Raw genomic sequence first — 17,719 nt, forward strand, 5'->3', positions numbered from 1 at the left:
GCGTGCTCAGATAAAAAGTCAAGGCCAAGGATGAGGTCATGCGAGCAACGTCCAAGCACCGTGAACAAAACAGTCGTTTGACGACCAGCTACAGTCACACGAGCAGAGCACATGCCCATAACAACAGGTGTCCCTCCATCAGCGACTCTAACAAGATGTGATGTTGGTGGCGTCATAACTTTTCGTAAACGGCGGCGAAGATGAGCACTCATTACAGATAAATCCGCTCCTGTATCGATGAGGGCACTGACAGGAACACCGTCAACTTCAACGTCCAGTAAATTAGTCCGGGTAGCCGAGGTCAAGAGAGGATTTTCGGGCGTGGTTGGGAATGCAGCATCACCTCCGGGAGCTGCATTACCTAGTTTTCCGAAGGAGGTCGAGCGTAGTCAGTCGTCGGGGATGGGCGGCGAGGCTGTGGTGAGCGGGACTGGCGGCGTTGGGGCGACGGCGAACGGTTGAATCTGGTGGGGGGACGGTTAAAGTTGGTCGGGTTCAGCTCAGGACGGGTAGAGAAGCAGTTCTGGCGGTCATCGGAGTAGCCAAAGGTTGGTCGAGGACTATAGTCGGAGTAACTGTTGCGGAAGAATGAGACCCGGCAGCTGCGACAGTACCGGGCAATGTGGCCAACTCTGGAGCAATGGAAACAATTTGGTTTATCGTCCGGGGTACCCCACTCAGCGGGGTTACGGCGTGGGTAGCGTGGAGGAGGACGTTGGTTGTGGGAAACGGGCGACCTGAACCCTTGTCCGACCGGAGAGCTAAGCGAGCACACAGGGTGAAGGCCCATGTTGGCTATTTGGTCGCGCACAACGGCCTGGATAACGGCAACGGTGTGGAGGTCGTTCCGATCGGGCATATATGGCACCGAAGTAGTAGGGGTCATAGCCTCCAGTTCTCGGCGCACGATTTTGTTTATATCCGACGACGATGGAACGGGATCTTGTAGGCAGGGAAGACGGGCTTGCAGGTTGGCATCTTCACACGAAGAGGTCGCTGCTGTGTGTGGAAGTCGCGCGAAGTTGTGGGCTATTCGGCGTCCTTTGGCCTCCTCGAAGCGCCGACAATCCTTAATGATGGAATCTACAGTGGCACAGTCTTTGCATATAAGAAGGTGGAATGCATCGTCCACAATGCCCTTCAGTATGTGTCCCACCTTGTCGGCCTCCGGCATTGTGCTGTCAGCCTTGGAGCACAGCCAAAACGTCCTGGATGTATGCGACTAATGATTCAGTCGACGTCTGGGCACGCGATGCCAGCTCCTTGCGGGCAGCAACCTGGCGACCAAGAGGCTTTCCGAACACTTCTCGCAGCTTCGTTTTGAAGACTACCCAGCTGGTCAACTCGGTCTCGTTCGTTTGAAACCACTTGCGCGCAGGACTCTCCTCTTTCAGATAAAAGATGACATTCGCGAGCATGATGGTGGAATCCCACCTGTTGTGAGCGCTAACACGCTCGAAAAGGCTGAGCCAGTCGTCCACATCAGTGTCGTCCGCCCCGGTGAATACTCCAGGCACTCGGGAATGAGACACGATGACGAGGGGGGTTGTCGACGCGGTCGCTCCATCACCAGGCATTGTTACGCGAGGAACGGAGCGTCCACTCCGAAGCTCCGTGGTGGGTGGAGTACGCCCGAGCGAGCGGTACGGGATGAGGTGGTGATACCAACTCCGCAACCTCCACCACAATGTTAGGATAAAAATGAGGCGTATTTGCGATGTTCACACAATCTGCGATGGTTGCATGCAGCAGCGCAGAAACGAACAGTTCGCAAGCTGGCCGATCAACCTTCTCCTCTTCTTTCTCGAACCGAGCACCGTCCAGTGTCTCTCGTCGTCTTCGTCGTTTGCGTGTATTTGGAGCGTCAAGTAACAATATATATATATATATATATATATATATATATATATATATATATTTATATATATATATATATATATATATATATATATATATATATATATATATATATATATATATATATAGCGAATCCGAATGGGACATGAGGGGCTCGTTGAAAATACCACAGAAATATAAAAGTTGGAAGTCAAGAAAACCTCGGAAAGCAAAGGGGAGGATGTGGTAGGTCATTGAAACAGATAGAGAATTTGGAAAGAAAGAAAGTGGAGAAAAAATGCCCGCCAAGTGGGATCCAAACTCACGACCTTCAGAATACCGGTCTGGTGCGATAACCACTACGCTACCGGCGGGGCGATTTTCCCCTCCACTTTCAAGGGTGTTTATGTTTAGGTATTTTTTTGTTTCCTGTGCTCGGGGGTTGTAGCCAATGCCACTCGGACTACTCTATCTTTATCTGTTTGACCTACCATGCTCCACATCCTACCACATCCTCCCCTTTGCTTTCCGAGGTTTTTAAATGCAGAGCGTTTCAGTAACTCACGATGTCACCCGTCTTGACATCCGTAGTCGTAGTCCGCATCGCTCCCCGTCGGTCTGGCATTGGATTGGATTCGATTGGATTGGCTTGGATTGGCTTGTATTGGATTGGTTTGTATTTGGATTGTATTGGATTAAAATGGATTGTGTTTGATTGTGTTGTGCGTCGTAGCCGCTCCACGTTGCGCCATAGTCGCGGCAGGGGGTTCACGGCACGTTTCGTTTCACCGTCGTCTTCATCGACAATGTCTACACTGGAAGAGAAGGCGGCGCGGCGGCGTGCTGCGGATGCTGAGCGCAAGCGCCGCAAGCGAGCCGCCGACGCCCAACTTCGCCAGCGAGAAGCCGCAGCCATTCGTGAACGTCGGGCGGCGATGAGGGAGGGGAAACAAGCACAAAAAGAACAGAACTCATGCTGGCGCAGTTTCAGGCAGGGGGCGCGCTAGCACTGCGAAGGCGGGAAATTTGAAATGCGTCGGGTGGTAGCAGTGAGCGGATAACGGCGCTACAGCCCATTATGGCGAATCAGTGCTCTGCATTTCCGACAGTTTTCACGTAGAGTGGAACGGCTGCAACTTTTTTCTTGACTGCCAACTCTTATTTCAGTGGTATATATATATATATATATATATATATATATATATATATATATATATATATATATATATATATATATATATATATATATATATATAGTAAAAAGGGGCGCCATAAAAAACATACCAAGTTTACTTCGAAAACATAACGTTACATCGACGTTTCGGACGGGGACCGTCCTTTATCAAGAGTAATATTTTACAGAATGGAAGTGGTTTATATACAGTTCAAGCACTTGAGGTACCGGGGCGGTGACATACGTTTAAGATTGGAAGCGAGGAGGAAGAGAGAGAAGCGCATTGAAACATGAGAGAAAAAGCCAGCAATAGGGAAGCACAAACTACAAATGCATAAATATGTGAGAGACGGGGATGGAAAGACAGCGGTGGGGACAGGCAAACTAAAAAGAACCGAGAAGACACGACTAACAGAAGCTTAGGAGCGAAGGGACACACATAATTGCGTGGTCGACAGGGATGGCCGACAGGGGCGGCGAGTTGTACCTGCCCGCGGCCATCGCCGGCGAACAATATGCGAGGGGTGTCCTACGTAGGCGTGCTTCGAAGACTCCCGAGCGAGGGGCGCGTGGTTTCGCCGGCTCCCGAAGATGATCCCCCATTCACTTCCCTCCACCACCTCTCCCTAGTCAGCGTCGGCGCCAAAGCCGTAATGTGTCCACGTGTTCGAGAAACCTGGGAAGAAAGAAGGCACCCCCAGTCGCGACTGCGATAAGGGAGCTAAGCTGTCGAGTGAGAGTGATGATGTCTGAGTGCAGAGACAGTCAAAGTAGTCAGTCAACGGAGGGAGAAAAAGAGAGGGATACCGGTGCCACAAATCAAAACAGAAACAGGGCGAAGGTCAAAGGTAATAGACGCGCACACGCGCACACAGGCAATAAAGACGCACAAACGACCAAGTGGCCATGGAAAGAAGGAAAATCGCCAATGGCTTGACCGATTAACCCAAACAACGAAATCAACGGAGTTGCCGATAAAGCAAGCAAAATAAACAGTGACAAGACAGTTTCTTTTGATGCGCGGGTACACTGGGAGAGACAAAACATTATCAATGGTTTTAAGAAGAATGACGTACAGAAACAATTGTGTAGAAATGACGTATAGAAACAATCTTGTATAGAAACAAGAAGAATGATGTGTTGAAACATTCTTACACCATTCTGCGCTTATACATACACACGCGTACACGGTCAAATCCTAAATAACACAATGTTTATACATAATTACAATGAGCACATTTTTCACATCACCACAACCTACCGACTCTTACGTTGTGTGTATCAGTAAAAAAGGCAGCAGATGTGTGCGTTACGAGGACAAAAACGTAAACTTGCCCTCTTGTTCATTTATTCCACCTACAACTGTGTTGAATTTGTGGATTAGAAATGATGCAAACACCTCTCTTTCGTGGTGTGTTCTATACTTCGATTTTAGCACGGTCACCGTGAATTTGTCAAAAGAGTGACGAAGACAAGTAACGTGTTTTGAGACAGGGAGGGCAGACAGCGGTTTGGTGTGTGATGTGTGGTTATTAATTCATACTCGCAGTGGTGTTTCCGTCTGTCTTGGAAGCGCGCGCACGTACAACACCCCTTGCATATTGTTCGCCGGTGATGGCTCCGGGCAGTTGCAACGCGCCGCCCCTGTCGGCCATCCCTGTCGACCACGCAATTATGTGTCTCCCATCGCTCCTAAGCTTCTGTTTGTCGTGTCCTCGCGGGTCATTTTAGTTTGCCTGTCCCTTTGCTGCCTTTCCATCCCCCTCTCTCACATATTTATGCTTTTCTTGTTTGTGCGTCCTTATTCCTGGCTTTTTCTCTCATGTTTCAATGCGCTTTTCTCTCTTCCTGCTCGCTTCCAATCTTAAACGTAAGTCACCGCCCCGGAACCTCAAGTGCTTGAACTGTATATAAACCACTTCCATTCTGTAAAATATTCATCTTGATAAAGGACGGTCCCCGTCCGAAACGTCGATGTAAAGTTATGTTTTCTAAGTAAACTTGTTATGGTTTTTATTGCGCCCCTTTTTACTTTTTAACCTTCAATAGCCTAACTGTTTAGCTTATATATATATATATATATATATATATATATATATATATATATATATATATATATATATATATATATATATATATATATATATATATATATATATATATATATATATATATATTTATATATTTATATATATATATATATATATATATATATATATATATGTATACAGGGTGATTAAAGTTAAGTGGACAGGCTTTTTTTGGTAGGTGCTAACGACCACCTCTACAGTGAGGTTGTGCGCCCAGATGGATACGGAATTGGGGGGCAAATAGGGATGTAGGTGGCTTAAATAACTGAAATTGATTAATTAACTTTTGAGTGGCTACAGTAACCAGGCATGTTTGTATTATAATGTTAGACGCAATCTAATTTCGCCGCCGTTTCATTTTGCAGAATTCTTCTAGAGCGTAGGTACTTTGAGATATCACACGGCAAAGTGTAATTACCGTTCGCATGATTACGCATGCAAGACAGCCTGTACCGGTAGAAAGCTCCTCCCTTTTGTGACGGGCCTGCTGTGTACGGTGTTTAGAATGACAACGGGGTGGAGACATAGGCAAAAGTGATAACAGGCAGCCATTCCGTCTTGGCTGGGGTTATCGCAATCTGCAGTACTCGGAACCGCTATCGAAACGCAGAACAAAAGGGAAGGGCTTTCCGCCGGTCTTTTCTGTCTAGCATGCGTAATCATGCGAGCGGCAATTAAACTTCGCAGTTCGATATTTCGGAGTACTGTTGCGCTAGAAGAATTCTGCCAAAGAAAACTGCGTAGAAACACGATTGCGTCTAACTTTTCAATACAAATATGCCTGGTTACTACAGCCGCTAAAAAGTTAATTAAGCAATATTAGTTAATTAAGCCACCTACATCAGTATTTACCTCCTAATTATGTGTCCCCCTGGCCTCACAACCTCACTGTAGAGGTGGTATTTACGTAAATCTAAGCGCCTAATAATAAAAAAACCTGTCGACCTAACTTTGATCACCCTGTCTATATACTTATATCAGTGTGCCAAAACGGAAAAAAAGCACCGATTCGGTTACGTTTCGTGTTCGGCCACATTCATTTATTTCCAATTGATTTCCGGTTCGAATAAATGATGCCCCGAGACAGTTGGCGATCGGGTTCAGAGCTGAATTATTAGCCAGTAACAAAAAAAGCGTTTTCTAGTTGAAATTCACCATAAACACAAAAGAAAATTTTTCGTATTCAAAATATTACGTTTTTAATAAGTGCAGAAGAATATAAAAGTTCAGTTTACAAACTTCGGCCAGATATTAAGAAAGCCATACCACCCGCTTTTCCATCCAGCCGTTCTGTCGCCCTAGAGACTACATAAAGCCTCCCGGAAGAGAAAAGACTGTTGATTTATTGGTGCCCCTTTTTTCACTTTATTGCACCGTTTGGATGCCAACACGGAGTTAACGCACTACCTATTCTGTTTTAATGATTTCCTGGTTGTGTCACTGCGGATGTTGTGTAGCAGAAAACTGGAAAGTTTGTCCGTGTTTCTCATCTTGTGAAAACAACGTCTTTTAAGCTGTAATGAAGCTGAACGAGTAACAAAAGTCTGTTTTTTTCAAATAAGGCAAGACAGGGCTTCGTTTTCATGGTTCATTTAGCGTCACTAGTGAAGCCATCAGGGAGACGCGGCCGAGAAATAGCGCCGACCACTGGATGCGACAAATTCGTTAACAGGCTGACCACCACGACAACCAAGACAGAAAGTTGCCTGCATCCCTAAAACAAAACAAGTTACAAAAATTCAAGGAAGCTCCCACTAACGAGTAAGACGGGAAGGTAGCGAATTTGTGCGCAACCTTCACGAGCATCACCGGGGTTTAAGTTCATGATTGCAGTCGTTTTATTTCTTCTTGGCAGCAGCAACAACCTTTACTCCATCACTGTTGCTATGATTGTGAGCTTCTTTCATTGTGAGCTTCTTTCACATACATACATACATACATACATACATACGTATGTGCGTACGTACGTACATGTATTTATGTATGTCTGTATGTGTGTATGGATGCATGCAAGTGTATGTAAATATGCCTGTTTCGGTGTGCTGAATACACGTTATTCTCGGTTAAAAGCCAATCGATGTGCTTCCAATTGCCTTACGCTTCCCTAGCGCCTGTTGCCAGGTTCTGACCTTCGTATCTCCAACGAACCTCGTCAGTAGGGTCCATTAAAGGGGCCCTGAAAGGCGTTTTGCGTACACTAAATGAATTAGCGCAATCGTTAGATTGGGTCGTCAACGTCCTCTGTGTCAAGTATTACTCTTTCACGCGCAGCGGAAAGCTCACACTTGTGTTGCAAAGTTTGTCGCCATTTTCTCATCCTTTTCTTCATGCTTTCGGACGCCGCCATCTTCACATGTCTACGTCATCGATTCCCAGATGTTCGTCATGAGCTAGACATCCTGCTATTGAGCGGCTTTCTACGCACTTCCGGCAAAGAGATGAGCCGTCTGCTCAGCGTCGGTTCGCCTGCTGATCTGCCAGCGGAGTGCCGCAGTGCTTGGAAATTTTACGACAAATGAAACAAGTGTAAACAAACGCTTAACCGTTCGTATTGAATGCAACACGGCTATAACACGACATGGATATTCTCTTACCTGAGTACGTTCCATAAAGAAAGCGTTGAAGCCCCGTGGCCCTTCTTTCGTGCAATCGCAGAGAAAGCCCTGAGCCGAATGCCCGGGTTTGACGCATACATTTTATTCAACTTCAAAACAATCCAGAGAGGCGTTTCTAACGAACACAACGTCACAACATGCGTTGCAAGTCTGAACCGCAATTGACAGACGATGGGTTGCCTCCTCCTGCCCGTCGTAAATTCGGCACTCACCTCGCGCGCGGTTTGCGGGGACGAACAGCAAGTCACTTAACACTTGCGCACAAGCCGAGATGGCTTTTAGCCACACACACTGCACATACCCCATGCGAGGTTGAGTCGTACGTCGCTCGAGAAAGATAATCCGGACCATGGGAAGCACTATCCACCCCCAGAAGCACAACGTCGCATTTCGTCGCGAAACAAAGGCGTCCACAACACACACCATCGCCTCCTGTAATGCCAACGTATCTCGCACTTCCCAATGGGAGTGAGTGGTACGCCTGCAGTGCCCACATGTCGCGTGGAGGGGGGGGGGCGAGCTGAACCAGGGTCACGCAACCGTAACTGATTTCTAGAGGGGTTTGTGCCTTGTTGCCAAGGCAACCGATGTTTGAGATTCTCAAAGAAATGGCGCTCGCTCCAGCGCTACAAAGCTCAGAGCCGCGGCGGAGCATGTTTTGCCAACGTTGGCGCTCTTCACCACGCGTCGGCCCAAGCTGAATTGGTCACATGATTGAAGCGTTTTGTGCACGGGTTCTGTATCGGTTTAAAATGTCTTTTTCACATGCCACCGGCAGGAATTACCACCGCCACAGAATAAGACCCGGCACCAGCGGGGCCACATCTGATACGGCGCTTTTTAGATAAACAGTGTCGGTGCATCAAAGGGAACGAGCGCACGATCCTCCCCGTGCGGCTGCGAGATCGCCTCCGATAAAAAGTCACGTGCCGCCGATAGCAACTGCAGCAACGTACACCGCGAAAGGGCAAGGCCAGGCCGGCGCACACATGCGGCCAGATTTTTTGTTCGCTTTTCTATCCTTTAGCAGAGTGTGGGATCCATGGTGTCAACAAAGCTTGCCCGTTGCAGATGGCAGCCTGGGGAGCGCAATAGCAGAAGTACGTCACCGCTGAGGAGCGCAGCATCATGGGAGGGAAGGGTCGTGCGCCGTCAACAGTGAAGAATAAGTTTAAAGGAGGAGGAAACGCGGCGCGACGATAACACGCGGTTTTTGATTTACGATTTTCTCAGCTAATACTCATCGCTTTAAAAGAATTCTGGAGGGAGGAGATTGCTAATAGATTGTTTTATTTGGTTACATGTACATCCATGCATTGGCGGAAAGTTTTTCAGGACCGCTTTAATGGTTAGAAGTCTAAGATATTTCGTTTTTATCATAAAAATATGCATCCAAAAGCTGCAGTTTCTTCGCATCAAGTGGTGACTTTAACGGTAAATAAATTTTTGCTGTCATTTCCATTACTCTTCTTTTTACAGATGGACTGGGTTTGTGGTTATACGTGGAAATCTTACGTCGCCAACTCAGCCTTTTTCGGCTCGATGTCATTTGGAGTGTTGACCTTTGGGGCCATAAGTGATAGGTAAGTTTGCTTCAATCATCGCTTTAACCTTTGCTCTCAATTCAAGTTGGCCTTTTTTCTTCATTATGTGCTGGCAATCAACCGCACTTGCTTTAAGTCTGTAGAATCAGTTTGTTAGAAACTGTATATATACCATTTTATATCCCCAAATTTTAAACAAATACGTCAACGTTTATAGCTCATTATTGGAAAGTATTTTCCGTAAGCTCCGCCAGCCGGTAGGTTTTCTTCATTACGTTCCTGGTCGGAATCTATTAATATAAATCTATTTTTCGAACGTCTTTTTTATTTTTAATGAATAGAACTGTTACTCCTGTAGGTAGGTATGTGGACGACTTGATGCACATAAATATATAAATTAGACATTGCGTCGAACGTAATACTCCGGTGACCATGCCGTCAAAATTACTTATGTTTCCTTATCATAGCCTTACCGCGTCCCGCGATCTCACCGTGGGGTTGAGCGAAACGTGTTTTCTGCATCTTTCCTATGCCACACCACCAAGCTTTATTAATAGAAAAACGTCATAGCCCTGTGGTCACTATTTCAGACTGATCTTGCGTAATCGACAGTGTCCGCAGTCTGATTAGATTGTTCTGGGAGCGAGAAGAAACGTCGCGACATTCGATTCGGTTGCGCTTGTTTCTGCATGTCACTGTGCTGCTTGGTTCTTCGTCCCTTGCAGTGTCTTCTTTTATATGAGAGTGAGATTTCGCTCTAATAAACGTTACTTTCAACAAAAACTTCCTTTGCTCTACACTGGGTGGCATCTCGCGGAGGTGGGGTGTTCGTGAACCCTTTACCCCCGGCAAGTGCCCACGCAAGCCGAACTCGCGCCATCCGCTGACAGCAAGTTCTTCAATGTGAAACGGACTCCTTGCGGAGAAGCTGAAGAAAAGAGATTGGCTGTCGCGCAAGAAGAATGATACAGCCATCATGACTAGAGTGGACCGATCTCCCTTCGCTCTTCAGCAAGTCTATTCGCCGCCATCATTCCATGGGTCGCCTTGGCACGATTCCAATTAATGATGGCAATCGTGAGAAGAATCGAGAGCTTTGAGCCACGCTACCTTCAAATACGGGACGGTGTTAATCACTTTCTGTTATTTGAAGCACTATTGGCTTAATTTTTCATTGTAACTTTGTTTTACTGGTTCATTTCAAGCTTCATCTAACTGTTAAATAATGTTAACATTCTTGACGGGACTTGATGAGCGAACTTTGAAATTCCATACAGCTTCACTGTACGCTTAAAATGCGCTTTTAGAGTCGTTTTAGGTCATTGATGGTTGTTTTGTGTGGGATGCGCTAATTCATTTGTAGTGTAAGTCAAAAAATAGCGCGAGGGCAGAATTTTCAGTTCTGCTCAATTCTGTCTCCTAGGCAGAAATATTTGCGTCCTAGAAACTATCACTGGAGCTTAAGACATAAGGCGTGCGGACATTCTAGACGCTTAACGTACATACGTTAATCCTGTTACAACACTTCCATTTTAAAACGCGTTAATCGCTCACATGCTAGTCAGAATTTATACGTTTCTGCGAATTCCCTTCAGAGGCGGAGTATTTGCAGTACCGGTTAAGACGTACATCTTCAACTCAGAAGTGCATTTTTTCCCTGGACTTCAAATATAATGTGGTTCAGGCACTTCTCTACTTGCTTCAAGCAACCCTAACTTCGCATTGAATTCATTGTACTCAGCGATGACAGTTGTTATCCCGGTAATAAGATCTAGCGAACCTTGTAATAACTGGCTTAGGCTTTTCTTTTGGTCAACAAAGCAACAAGGAACGATCCGCGTGCCTTCAAACAACTCTAAGGCAACACTACACACCACTTATAGTTGCCATTCTGTCTTCTAGCATCCAGTTTTACTCGCAGGCTCACTCTAACCAATAAAATTACCTAAATGCATCTAATGTAATGATAATTTCAACGAATTGTTCTTTCTAATACAACTTGCGAGAGACTTCATGACTTCATTTCCCCACCCTGGACGGCGTCTCTCAACACCCCTTCTTGTTCCACTTTTAAATAACCTTCCCACACGTTTCATTGCTCGACTTTTAAAATAAATATTCCAGTCCTCTTTACTGTTGAGCACAAGGTCACAGGTTCAATTCGCGGCCGTGTCAGCCGCTTTTCTGATGGAGGCGAAAAGCAAAAATGACCGTATGTTGGAGATTTCGGCGCACGTTAAAGATCCCCTGGTGGGTCAAAATTAATTTGGAGTCCTCCGGTACAGCGCCGCTCATAGCCTTTGTAGCGTCGGCACGTTAAACAACACAACAAATCAATCAATCAAGTCCTCTTTACTGGCTTGCCAAGTGCCTCTATGCGGCAAGCTACTTACCTCTTTGATTTTGCCTTTGCACCCTCAATAACACTTACTACAGAAAACTTCTGCCTATCGAAATGATCAATAAATAAAAAACATTGATATGTAGAAATCTCAAAAAGGAATCATTGGAAAAATAACCTGTATAGCCATGTCAGTGTTCTGTCAGTTTCTTAAGAAAAGAGTCCTAATAAAACATTGCAAAGAAACCTGTTGATCATAACCACCACTATCATAATCATAATCATCACCAGCCTATATACTCCGACTGTAGCACAAAGGCCTCTCCCGTGGTTCTCAAACTAGCCCGGTGCTCTGCTAACTGCGAGCAATTCATCCACACAAACTTCTTGATCGCATCTGCCCATCTAACTTTATGCTGCCCCCTGCCACGCTTCCCTTTTCTAGGGATCGCTCCATTACCCTTAATGACCAACTGTTATCTTGCCTTCGCATTACATGCCCTGCCAACACCAATTTCTTCTTCCTAATTTTTACTAATAAGGCCTTAACACGCGTTTCATCTCTGACCCACTCCCCTCTCTTCTTGTCCCTTACCGTTACACCTATCATCTTCCGTTCCATTGCGCGTTGAGTCGTCCTCAATTTAAGCTGAACCCTTGTAGGGAGCTTACAAGTTTCTGCCCCGTAGATGGGTACCGGCGAGATGCAGCTGTTATACACTTTCTTCTTAAGGGACAATGTAGGCTGTCATTCATTATCTGAGATTGCCTTCCAAACGCACTCCACCCCATTCTCATCCTTCTACTTATCTCTGCCTCGTGTTTGGGATCCGGGGTCACAACTTGGCCTAAGTAGATATATTCACTTACTACTTCCACGGCCTCGCCCCCTATCTCAAACCGCTCTGCTCTCCCGAGTTTGTAAAGCATTATTTAGTCTTCTGTATACTAATTTGCAGGCCCACGCTTCAACTCTGCTTGCCCAGTGCGGCAATCATTCTTTGCAGTTGGCTTCCCGAGTTATGTATTAAGGCAACGTCATCAGTAAATCTGAGGTTAATCTTGTATTCCCCATTAACCCTTACGCCCACCTGACCCCAGTCCAATCCGGTGATATAAACCAATTTAATGTGTGCTAACTCGGCTCTTCTTCCAAGCAGTCGTTTTTGACAAGCCACAATATACACGCAAAAATATGTTTTACGAAAGCGTCCTGTGGTTCATACGCATTATATTTTTTGTTGCAGCAGAATAAATTGACGAATTACGGGCTGGGATGAAGCGATACATTTACAAGGTGTCAGCCATCACACCACTGAGCCAAGGCTGGTTGCCTTCCGCTTGTTTTTTTTCTTTTTCTTTTTGTAGGATTGGTCGCCTCCCCGTGATGATCACGATATACATCCTCGCTGGTGTCGGCGCGGTGGTCACCTACTTCACTCAAGATTTTTACGTCTTCCTGGCCACGCGAATCATTGAAGGGGGAGTTCTCCTATCAATCAGCATCATACCATTTGTGTTAGGTAAGTTGGAGCTTTCGCTGTTCCTGTATGGGTTATTATTTCCGCACGCAAGACGTTCCTTACGACCAATCGCGTTATTTAGTCACAATGAGTTCAGTTTAGCGGGAACGCTCAAATTATGGCCCGCGAGTGCCCATTTTATTCATACTCAGAAGGCTTAGTTTTTCAGGAAAAATATACCTAGAACAGGTGGATTTTTAAACTACTAGAGAGGATGAAAAATGCATTTGGGGGCCCCTGCTTCAAAATTTTTGCATACATTGTCTCACTTCTTAACCTCGTGAACACAACTACGGTATGTTCGTGAGAAAAGAACTCCAAGTTTAGTTATTCATTCACAACGTACAACCAGCCTCAAGTAGAGCATCCTTAGCAGGAAAGGGCAACAATCAACATAGTTAAATTACACAACATAAGCAAGGAAGACAAGGCAGAAAAGTCTTGATTATTAAAATCAAAATTCAGAGATATAACCTACCATACAATTTTAGGGGATTGCAAGGGTGCTCATGTCCGTAAAATTGAGTGTTAATAAGGACAAAAAAAATTAACAGAAATACAATCGCACACTATTAGACACTCCAACGTACCATTGTTAACCACGTTACAAGTTATTAGTCGTATGCAACGGTAATAACAATAGGGACCAAGCGCATCTAGGCCGGACGATCAAAAAATAAAATACCACAAGAAAAATAAAACGCACGAACGCGCTGCGTGACAAGGAGTGCTTCACTAAGCAGACGATATGCTAAGAACAAATCTCTAAAATTCAATACGGCAGAATGACTACAAAGCGACGACGGGAGTCACAGTTAACACGACATAATAAACTAAAAACCTATTCACAAACTAAAGGAAGGCTGAAACACCTTTCTCAACCTTTCAACAGCGCAGCCCTTTAGCAATTTGTTGATTCCGGCGTTTCCCAAAAGTCAGTGAAACAATATAAAGAAAAGAAATCACCGGCACCGGCACCACCAGGATTCTAATCTGCGTCTCGTAGAGCGTCAGCCGTCTCACGAACTCGGCTACGACCGTAAGTTAGTACCGCAGAGGCAAACACCTTACTCACCCGGCTGTGATTGTGGGGAGAGGAATCACGCCAGCTGCTCGACAACGAACACGTGTTAGGGTAAAGGTTGCACGTTCGGGTTCCTAGTTTATTTCTGAGCGTTCCGTTTATTCGTTCTTCTTCTTGGATTTTCTTCATGTTCGCCGTTATACCAACCAAGAAAGTGGAATAAGGTCCTTGCAGCAGCCAAGAAACATATCGGCTGCAATTGTCTAATTAAACCGTCGTGATGGTCGTGAAGGTTGCGTATTGCTTCGCTACCTCCAGGACGTACGCGTTAGTGTGACCTTCTTTCATTTTTTTCTCGAAATCTTAAAAGAAACAATACGTAGCCATCAAGCGCGTCCAATATTTTGGTTACAGGGTCACGTAGTACCCTAGCCAATTAACAGGCTGGACGCCACAAGATATCTCTTACACGTTCCACGATGTCGTCTGGAAGCCTCTAGCGTAAACGTATGGTACAACTAAATAGTGAATTGCTTGAAACGCTTGTTGAAAAAATGGTACTCCAGTTTCTTCAAATGTTAGGAGCTCTTTCAGCGCCAATGAAGTGGCTCAATGTGAATAGCCAAAGTTATACCTAGCTTGCAGTGATAACGAAAAAAGACAAATATTTTGGTGACAATTATTATTTTCTCTTTTTTGAGTGCATTTGACTCCCCTTTCAGGAAACGTATCCTTGGAGATATAGGCCAGCTGATTCTCTCACTTTATTTTTCTGATCGTAAGGCCGAAACCCTGCGCACTCTACCATTTTTGTCATTATTTCCATCTTCTGTACGGTTGTCCTATACGTGACATTTGTGAAATCCGAGACTAGGGTAGTGCACTGAATATTCTCCTCTCGTCAAGAAAGAACGCGCAACAGGACCTATTTGTTTCCCGGCATTAGCGGTATATCCCGAAGATGTTTTCGCCTGTTGACTTTAGGTGAACTATCGATGATCTGCCATGGCATCAGGTTCGTTAAAAGAGCCATTATTTAAGCGAAAGTACCAGACACTTTACCGCACCAATCACTCTTCCATGCTACTATGGCTCTGGATAAAGTGGATCTATGCTCGGCCATCGCATCAGGGCATCAAAAAAAGCGCCAACATTTAAGCGGAGGAACAGACTAACACGCCAATCACTCTTTCATGGTACTTTTTCACTGGATAAACTGTGTGATTATGACCTTGCAGCCGTGGAGTACGTTCCTGCGCAGAAGCGCATGCTGGTGCTGAGCGCGTTCCGATTCGCCTACCCTCTCTTGGGCGTCTGCATGCCTTGGGTGGCGTATGCCGTGGGTGACTGGCGCCTGCTCAACGCCATCGTCCTGTTGCCCTGCCTCTTTGGACCGGTAGTCTCTATGTGAGCGGCCTAATTTTATTTTTCTCTTGTCGTTTAAAAGGAAGGAAGCCCACTTTGAATGATCTAACGGCCGTGTTCTACCAAAATATCCAACACCATGCGCGAGAAAAGCTTCCCGCAGCTTCCGTCTTCTGTTTTACGAAGAAAAAAATTAGCCCGAACACAAAATGTGGCTAGTTTTCGGGCAGCCCTTTTGTTCCCGATGTGCGCAAGAAAGTGATCTTCATATAAATGTTGTCATGTAACGGATGAACTGCTTAGAGCAAGAGAAGCTTCGTGATAAAGGCAGGGCTGTGACTAAGCAAAGGGAACGCAAACACGCGAGAAATCTGGAATTGGTGAAGTGGACTAAACCTTTAGCACCCAAAAAAAAACGATTTGTTTCTAGCAATACGACATACTGGACCCTCTGGGGATCTAGCGGGGGACCACCAAATTGCGAAAAATGGAAGGGGCTGCCCCAAGACACCGGTGCCTCAGGGGTTTTTTGCCGGTGAAAACTTCGCCTGCGCACTAAGATTAGGTTCACGGTCAGTACTCCTCAAAAACAAAAACCGATAAAATTTCCCCACCGTATCAAGTAGCCATGCTTTAATCCTCGAACTTGAAAGCTATCAAGGGCCGCTGAATAAGCCTCACTGCGTAGTGTCGCATGGACGTAGATTTCGCGCACTCAATACTGCCACAATATATTTGTGCTGCTAAAAATATGTGGCTTAGCTATTTTTGACTCACCGGTTTTCTTGACAGCTTCATACCCGAGTCTACAAGGTGGCTTCTGGGGAAAGGAAGGACTGAGAGGGCGAAGAAAATTTTGTTACGTATCGCCCGAGTCAACAGAAAGCAAGTGGAGAGCTCGGCCCTGGATTCCATTGAGGTATGTGAAGATGTTTATTGGATGTTTATAAAGAAGCGATAACTTAAACTGTGGTTGCTTCCCCTGTCATAGGAATCGGTAAAACACGAAAGTGAAATGTGCAGCGAAATTTGCAGAGAAAGGAGCATGATTTGCGGGTTGGCGGCTGTCTTGTTAGTGTGCTTGGTGAGCGAAGTCCCGCTGGCGGGTCGTTTCGGCAAAGCTCCGACCACTTCGGTTCTGCTCCATAGCGTTTACTGCAGACGGTTGCGTTGCGACGAGTTCAGCTTGTGGAACGTGAGAGGCAGAGTACGTAGGTTGGACCGCAAACGCGGGAAGGCGTTCCGCTCCCCTCTGGCGTTTCCCTTCGCACGAAATCAGTCACGACGCAGCTGACACAGCTTACGCTGCCCGATCGAGGCGCCAACTGTCGGCGGTCGTTAGCGTCATTATGCACTACTTCGCTTCAAGCCTTCTAGACGGCAGCACCATCCCTGTCAATGAAACTTGTTCTGACGTTTCTTCTTGGTTCGTTGTACTGGCGTCATTTCCATGACGGATATACCTCAGTGAAATCTTCGTGCATTCCGGCATTAAACACTTTCATGTTGAAAAGGAAACCGATTGGTGTTGAACCTTTAGCGGGTAGGAATAACAGCGATAGTCTAGAGTAGAGTCGGCAACGTTCGGCACGTGGGAGGCATATCTAGCCCCCTCTGGGGCTATTTTTATGCTGCCCCGGCACGACCGCAGAACAGGCCGTCTCCTTCCCCCTCAATCAGTCCCTTACCATCTCAAGAAGGGTTTGTAGACGGGCTAGCTGGTTCATTTCATGAATTTAACAGCACTAATAAAGGACAGCGGGAAGCCCTACAAGCACGGACCGACGTTACTCTTCAATTTGGGCCGTCTTAGCTATTTTAAATTTCTCCTATCTGATGGCCGACATGGCAGTTTTGACCTCCAATTGGGTTAGACGGGAAAAAAGAAGGACTGCTTCCAGTTAGCATTCTCCCCCATCTGCACACTTAGTCAGATAACGTCTTCACTCTCTTTCTTCTTCTTCGTACAGGTATAAAGAGATCAAATTTCAACAGCAAAAAAATAACACGGACCTCCGAAACTTGAACAAAGCGCGCAACCACTGCACTAAACCCGCACGTGGGGTGTTGGTGGGTGAAAATGCGGCATAGTATCAAGCTAACACGCCAGAAATGGCGACAAATACGTCAATTTCTAGACGTATTTCAGAACTTTTCATGAGAACAAACCCTTTTACTTAGAAAGTTTCTTAAATACGGCGCAGCAT

The 17,719-nt window shown here is 45.7% G+C and overlaps 1 protein-coding gene across 1 annotated transcript in view; it reads left to right on the plus strand.

Annotated features, from left to right (window-relative positions):
* Positions 1–17,719, plus strand: part of LOC144148051 (beta-alanine transporter-like) — a 55,327-nt gene that overhangs the window by 18,750 nt on the left and 18,858 nt on the right. Inside the window, exons 3-6 of the mRNA XM_077679649.1 lie at positions 9,195–9,298; positions 12,969–13,123; positions 15,386–15,554; positions 16,305–16,431. Of these exons, the coding sequence (XP_077535775.1) occupies positions 9,195–9,298; positions 12,969–13,123; positions 15,386–15,554; positions 16,305–16,431 (555 nt within the window). The remainder of the gene's footprint in view (positions 1–9,194; positions 9,299–12,968; positions 13,124–15,385; positions 15,555–16,304; positions 16,432–17,719) is intronic.

This window comes from Haemaphysalis longicornis, unplaced genomic scaffold (genome assembly GCF_048455015.1).
Source record: "Haemaphysalis longicornis isolate Haplotype H1 unplaced genomic scaffold, Haemaphysalis longicornis Haplotype H1 scaffold_74, whole genome shotgun sequence".
Lineage (NCBI taxonomy): Eukaryota > Metazoa > Arthropoda > Arachnida > Ixodida > Ixodidae > Haemaphysalis > Haemaphysalis longicornis.